This window comes from Nerophis lumbriciformis, linkage group LG16 (genome assembly GCF_033978685.3).
Source record: "Nerophis lumbriciformis linkage group LG16, RoL_Nlum_v2.1, whole genome shotgun sequence".
In the NCBI taxonomy this organism is placed as follows: Eukaryota; Metazoa; Chordata; class Actinopteri; order Syngnathiformes; family Syngnathidae; genus Nerophis; species Nerophis lumbriciformis.
This window is the reverse complement of record NC_084563.2, coordinates 27,752,099-27,759,897: the sequence shown is the minus strand read 5'-3', so window position 1 is coordinate 27,759,897 and position 7,799 is coordinate 27,752,099. Positions and strand designations below refer to the sequence as shown.

Below are 7,799 nucleotides of genomic sequence, written 5' to 3'. Positions count from 1 at the left end.
TATTGTCTGCAGCACTTTACCTACTGTTGCCCACTGCAGGCTTTTCAGCCAGAATAAATGACTGCAGCATGCCACCACTATTATGATTTCCCACTCGGATGTGTGCCAGCGAACGCCTCTTTCACTAAAACAATGAATGAAGCCTTTTCACTGTTGTGTGATTCCCCCCCCCACCCCCCCGCAACCCCTCCTCCTCCTCCTCCCCCCATCCCCGACCAAATAGCTGCACCAGCAGAAGTATGACACTGGCTGACACATCGCTCTTCTTTTATTTCATCAACACGAGAATAAAGATGTGTAGCCAGCATGCACGGATGTTTGGGAAAGGTTGGGAGCCATTTAATCTCACTATATGACAGTATGAGGGATGGAGAGAGGGGGGCGGGGGGGTTAGGTCTGTCCTCTGCAACCTCCAAACACTGTGCTGCTGCCTCTCCTGTTCCAGTCCAGTGGGCGAGTTAGGGCAGAGAATATTGCAGCAGAGAGACATTGCAGCAGTCCCGAGCTGGGCAGGTGAGAGAGGAACTGCAAGAAGAGGTGCAAGGAGAGAGAGACTGCTGGAGACACAGAGAGAGAGAGAGCGAGAGAGAAAGAGAGAGAGAGCGAGAGAGAGCGAGAGAGTCAGAGCGTGCTAGAGAGAATGACAGAGAGAGAGAGAGAGAGAGAGAGAGAGAGAGAGAGAGAGAGTGAGAGAGAGAGCCATAGAGAGAGAGAAAGAGATAGAGAGAGAGAGGTAGAGCAAGCAAGAGAGAGAGAATGCGGCGGCGGGACTCCTGCAAAAAAAGACGCATCTTCACTCACTCCATTAGCAACATCCCGCGCAGCAGCCGGCGAGGATTAGCGCATAATTGCCGGCCATCTCCCGCTGAAGAAAGGAGCTAAATGAAGATTCCGCTTACTTCCTTGCTGTTTTTCTCCTGCTTCTCGAGTCAAGTGGCCGTGGAAGCGCTCGGGTCTCCTTGCAAGTTGCGGGGATGTGATGGCTCGGCACTGCGGGGAACACAAGAACCCTGCTCCTAAGGTAAGATCCATATCTACAAGAAGATGTTTAGATGTCGCTCTTCCTTCTCCTGGTGTCCGTGGCAGCAGTGCGGCTCTTTCTCTTTTGTGTGGACGGAAAGTGCTGCATTGCAGTTTCACTTCAGAGAGAACAGGCGAGAGAAAAAAAGATGATTTGTGAGCAGAATGAAAACAAAGTCATTTCATGAAACGCTGATGATTATTTTTGTGTTTCATTTGCAGCACGCTGGAGGATTTTTGCCCAATAACACTAAAACATAGAAAGTGTGCCCAGGAAGAAGAGTGGCAATAGAAGTTGAAAAGACAGCAGAATAAAAGTGGGACAGGAAGCCTCAGAGTGGGCAAGCAAACAGAGTCCGATATAGAAAGAAGCGGCGAGGAGCCATGCAAAGACTTGGTGCAGTCCTACTGCTGCTGCAGCTGCTGACTCAGCTACCAGGTGCACACTCTGCTCTACGCTACCGCGTAGCGGAGGAGGGCCCCCCTGACGTCAAGATAGGCAACGTGGCCGCAGACCTGGGCCTCACCGCAGGCACGGGAAGCGGCGACGTCACCTTTGCCCTGGAGAGCGGCTCCGAGTTCTTCAAGATCGACAACGTGACCGGCGAGCTGACGACAGGCCCCAGGCGCATCGACAGGGAGAAGCTGCCCCAGTGCCAGATGATTTTTGACGAAAACGAGTGCTTCTTGGACTTTGAGGTGTCGGTGATTGGGCCCCTGCAGAGCTGGGTGGATTTGTTCGAAGGCCGTGTAGTCATAACTGACATAAATGACAACACGCCGTCCTTCCCCTCACCTGTTCTCCAGCTCTCTGTGGAGGAGAATCGTCCAATCGGGACTCTTTACCTGCTGCCCACTGCCACGGATAGGGACTTTGGACGAAATGGAATCGACCGATATGAGCTGATCCAAGAAGGTGCCAGTGGGTCAACGTCAACCAGACGCACAACAGGAGGTAGAGTAGACGGGCTTGGGGATAGGAGGGGTAGGAGTGGAGACAACGGAGGAGGAGCTAGGAGCACCGTGTTTGAACTCCAAGTAGCAGATATACCAGATGGTGAAAAACAACCTCAACTCATTGTCAAAGGTATGTTGGACCGCGAACAAAAAGACTCGTATGAACTGATCCTGCGGGTTCGAGATGGAGGAAACCCCCCACGTTCATCCCAAGCTCTGCTTCGTGTTTCCATCACGGATGTCAACGACAACAGCCCGCTTTTCGAAAGGTCCACGTATGAGGCGGAAATGGCTGAAAACGCGCCCCCGGGCACACCCGTCCTCCAGGTGAGAGCTTCAGACCGTGACATCGGAGTGAACGGGCAGGTGGAATACGTCTTTGGCGCGGCCACAGAATCTGTCCGACGTCTCCTGCGGCTGGATGAGGCCACGGGATGGCTGAGCGTCCTTCACAGAATTGACAGGGAAGAAGTAGCTCAGCTGAGGTTCACCGTCACGGCTCGGGACAGAGGTCAGCCACCACGCACCGATCGAACCACAGTTATTCTGGCGGTCCGTGATGAAAACGACAACGTCCCAGTTGTAGAGATTCGGAAGATCGGACGAATCCCGGTGCGAGATGGAGCCGCGTTGGTACCTGAGAACGTTCTGGTGGACACGCCGGTCGCTCTGGTCCAAGTGTCGGACCGAGACCAAGGAGAGAACGGGGCTGTTACTTGTACTGTTGTTGGTGACGTCCCATTCACCCTGAAGCCAGCTGGGGAAACGGCGCTCCCACCTTTACCGGCAGATGAAGCCTTTGACAGGTAAGTTGTACCAAAGACTTGATCAGTTGAGGATAAGAGGATGACACACATGATGAGTCATGAAGCAGTCAGAGTAATGGGGTAAACAAACCGTCTAAGAAAGAACTTCCACTTTCTATGAGTGTTGCTCTCGCCAGTCTCTCTTTATTTTTTAGCCAACTTAGCTCAAGTGGTCCACTCATTCACCAAAAGCCAAGTGGGTAAAATGTCACACTATCTGTAAAATGACTTCATAAATATTCAGTGAAGTCAAGAGGTCTTCACACTCACGTATTTAGTCATATTTTTGCATCAGGAAATTCTCCAAATGATTGCCTGTGCTCCCAAGTCGGTTGTGAAACGATTTTCTAAATGCAGAGAGAGGGCGCTAATTAGTCTGTTATCTTAATGAATGATGTCATTACTTACAATGAGATTAGTGGCGCCCCCTATGTGCTGTGCTTAAAATGGAAGACACGATACTTCGTAGAAGTTCCCCATGGAGTCCTGCCATTGTTTCCGCATGGACAGTGTGCCTGGAACAGGGGCCATATGTTTTAAGTCGACATTGCTCAAATTTGACACACATGTGTTTGTCAGGGCCTGATAAGATAAGTGAGAACTTTCAAGTCAATCCACTTTATAAGGGTCAAACTTCTGGGTTTAATAACGGTGCCACCATTTGGTACATTTGTCAGATAATATTTACAGTAGGGTAGAGGTGTCAAACTGGTTTTCATCCGGGGCCACGTCACAGTCATGGCTGCTTGCAACAATTAATATATATTATTATTATAAATATATAATATATATTAATATATGCCTTATGAGAATACGCAATTGCCAATGCATTTGAGATTTTACGTACAAATTGTTGGCTAACTTTCTTTGGAAATCAAGGAAATACAGATATTTTGGCTTTCATTTATATTCTAACAAAAACAATTGTTTGTAAAAGATGATAATAGTATTGTTTGTTGCATGATCAGATAATATTAACATTTAAAAGACGTACAATCGCATGCAGCACTCGGACATATTCTGTCAAAATTGAAAGAACAAATACATCCAGTAAGAAAGATTAAATGCATTATTTCTAGGCTTTCACGGGCCACATTAAACGATGTGGCAGGCCTTGAGTTTCATTCTTAGCCAACTTCTTCCCCTTTTGTTTGGGAGTAGAAAACTAATGTGGGGTGTCCACATTTTGCTACATCATCACTCTGCAGAAGGGCTCTGTAGTATACAAGATCCTCAGGGCTGATCTATTAGCTACGTGCGCACAACTATGTTGATGTAACTATGTATATTAGAATGCACATTATAAACTGTTTCAACTCTTTTTACAGGAACAAGAAAAAATTCTTCCTGCATACCTCGGCCTTGCTGGACTACGAAGTCACTAAAGAATATAGCGTCACCATCGTGGCAGTGGATTCTGGCAGCCCTAGTCTCTCCAGCAACAGTTCCCTGATGGTGCGAGTGGTCGACTACAATGACCACCCCCCTATCTTTGCCCATAGTGTCGTGGACGTCCACTTCGCTGAGAACAACTCCCCCAACGAGAGAGTCGTTACAGTGGTGGCCTCAGATGCAGATAGTGGCAAGAACGCAGAGCTAGCTTACTCCCTGGACCCTGCAGCAAATGGACCGTTTTACATAGATCCAGATAATGGAGATATCCGTGCCACTGGTGTACTGGACAGAGAGCAAAGAGAGAGGTACGAACTTCAAGTTATTGCTAAGGACAAAGGCACCCCTTCTCTTCAAGGCTCAGCAAGTGTGGTCATCCAGGTGACTGACCGTAACGACAACGCACCCAAGTTTGTTCAGGAAGTGTTTACATTTTACGTGAAAGAGAACCTGCTTGCCAACAGCCCAGTTGGCATGGTCACCGTGACCGACGCTGACGAAGGTGAGAATGCGGAGCTCAGCCTCTTTGTAGAGATGGATGATGAGGAGATTGTGGGAGAAAGTGGTGCAAAAGATCAAGAGGAGGTGTTCTCCATTGAGAATAACACAGGTACAATCTTCTCCTCCTTGTCGTTTGACCGTGAAAAACTGTCCACTTATACCTTCCGTGTGAGGGCTGTAGATGGGGGAGAGTCACGTAAAACCGCCACGGCCACCGTATCGCTGTTTGTGACAGATGAAAACGACAACGCCCCCGCCATCACGTCTCCAGCCAATGAGTCCTACACGCTCCTTCCGCCTGCTAGTAGTGCTCGCACTATTGTCCGGACCGTGACAGCCATAGACTCTGACACAGGCCCAAACGCCGACCTTCACTACGCGTTGGTTGGAGGAAATCCCTTCAGGCTTTTTGAGATCGGCCACTCTAACGGTGTGATCACACTGGCAGAGCCACTGGAGCGGCGCCATAGAGGTCTGCATCGCCTGGTCGTCCGGGTGAATGATAGTGGTTCCCCCTCACTCTGCGCCACTGCCCTGGTCCACGTCTTCATCAACGAGAGCTTGGTCAACGCCTCCCTCGTGGAAGCACAGGTACGTCTGTTTTCCTGCACAGAAGCAATAAAACTGTCCTGTTTTGGTTTGCACAGATTGTTCGGCGGAGATGGAAATAATAGCCGTAGATGATTCTGTTCTTTGATCCATTCAAATAACGCTTACACTGATATCACATTGCAAAGGAGGGGGTACTAATTAAAAGGGATGGTCGCCGTTGAAACTTAAGTGGGAAGGTGATCATTTCCTTGATAGAATGAAATAAATGGATTCTCCAGTCTGGTTTGGCAGTTTTTGTCCCATTTTTAGGACTTTAATTGTGTCTATATTTGTCCCAGATAAAGAATCCCGCTTATCTTTTGAGGGCTGTTGGCAGCGCTGGCTTCTTTGTTGTTAGGATCCTGCATGCTGCAGTGTGTTCTTTTGTCCAGTATGACTCCTTCTAACGACTGTTTGACTAAAATAACGCTTATTACTGAAGTGGCTCTTGTTTCACGGTACATTGCACACCGAGCCCTGGGAAATAGGTGTGTGTGTGTAAGACACAGAAAGTATTAGCAGTGATATTGTGTTAGAGAGGCAGACAGAGAGAGACAGACTGGCCCAGTTTTGGCCTTCCAGAGTCGCTTGAAGCGCGTTCATTTGAATGGAAACTCCACTTAAAGCAGGGTCGCTTGGCTTTCTAGGCCTGAATATTGATGAGGTGTGTGTTGCATCATGCCTTGCATTAGTATCCAGACATGAAACAAAGTACCTGAGAACAAGGCTCAACTCTGAATAAGTCATGTTTACAAGAAGAATGAGCGGGAAAAGGAGAAAAAAGCGTGTGGTCTTGTGGAACTGAGAATTTCACAACAAGCTGCCTTGTAGAGCAAACTGTGTAGACAACAATATATAAATAAACCGTGTCTTTCTCATTTGATCAACAAAATGTCCATCTCATTATGTTTTAAAAGGGCTCCGTTAATCTAGGAAGCATGAGCGGTAATAACCACTAACATTTCTCTCTCTGGTGTGTATAAAGTCAATGAAATGGGTTCAGTGGTCAGGCAAGGTGTTGCAAAAGGATTGTCGCTTTAACCCCAAAGGTGATCTCTTTTAGAGAACATTTTCCAAAGCAGAGGTCCCTAACTGTCAGGCCTGTGCATGTTCACTGATGTGGACGTGAACACCTGAAATAGCTTAGAGGCCTTTGAAAGGAAAAGAACAGACCCTGAGAACCACACACAAGCAATGCTTCAAAACAAGCAGGTAGTATGGCAGAGGTGGTCAATAGGCTGGATCTAGGTCCCAGACACCTTCTGCATTGTCAGACATTTTTCAACACTTGTACTTTAACATGTGGGGTTTCATAAAGGGTTTCCTTAAAGGTGTTGTTTGCAACTTCCTCATAGTTACATTGTTGTAAGCATAAAGAACACCAGCAACTAGTGCTTTAACAGAACACAATTCTCTATATTTTTCACAATTACAAGGTTTATTTAATTAAAATTTTTACCGGCCCGAATAAAATGAAAAGTTTACGGTATTCAGGCACGTACGCGCAGGGTTCAAAGAAATGTATGATTTGGGGTTCGCCTAACTCATTCTTCTACATAGTTTAAAAATTATCGTTATAATAAGAATTTATTCCGATTCAAATATTTGTTGTATTAGCCATGAGTGTGTGCTTCAACATGCTCATATTGAACCTGTAGGAAGTAGTGTCGTCATTACAAAAACACAAAAAAACCCATACTGCGATATTGCATATTGACAACGTAGCTAAAGAAAAGTGAGAATGTTTTAAAATATATTAAACTTAATAACTATATATATATATATAAATATATATATATATATATATATATATATATATATATATATATATATATCCCACCTCCAAAGACATGCACCTGGGGATAGGTTGATTGGCAACACTAAATTGGCCCTAGTGTGTGGATGTCAGTGTGAATGTTGTCTATCTGTGTTGGCCCTGGGATGAGGTGGTGACTTGTCCAGGGTGTACTCCGTCTTCAGCCTGAATGCAGCTGAGATATGCTCCAGCACCCCCCGCGACCCCGAAAGGGACAAGCGGTAGAAAATGGATGGATGAATATATATTTGCAGTTTAAGTGTTGTCTCTTTACAGTAAAAAAAACATGCAATATAATAAATATATATATGTATATATATATATATATATATATATAATAAAGTACTATCTATCTATCTATCTATCTATCTATCTATCTATCTATCTATCTATCTATAAATATATATATATATACTGTATATAGTCAAGGTTTCCGTGGTTTATCCGTTATACAGTGCTCAATACCAGGGTATTGAGCACGTACGTTAGGTCAGGAAAAAACACGGAGGCTATATCATCCCTACAAGCATATATATATATATATATATATATATATATATATATATATATATATATATATATATATATATATATACATGTACCGTATTTTCCGCACTATAAGCCGCCCCGGGTTATTAGCCGCACCTTCAATGAATGGCATATTTCAAAACTTTGTCCACCTATAAGCCGCCCCGGGTTATAAGCCGCGCCTACGC

General features: G+C 45.7%; 1 protein-coding gene across 1 annotated transcript in view; it reads left to right on the top strand.

Moving 5' to 3' along the window:
• Positions 1-447: 447 nt before the first annotated feature.
• Positions 448-7,799, top strand: part of pcdh7a (protocadherin 7a) — an 86,380-nt gene continuing 79,028 nt past the window's right edge. The window contains exons 1-3 of the mRNA XM_061976898.1: positions 448-1,021; positions 1,243-2,783; positions 4,112-5,267. Of these exons, the coding sequence (XP_061832882.1) occupies positions 1,405-2,783; positions 4,112-5,267 (2,535 nt within the window). The 5' untranslated portion in view covers positions 448-1,021; positions 1,243-1,404. The remainder of the gene's footprint in view (positions 1,022-1,242; positions 2,784-4,111; positions 5,268-7,799) is intronic.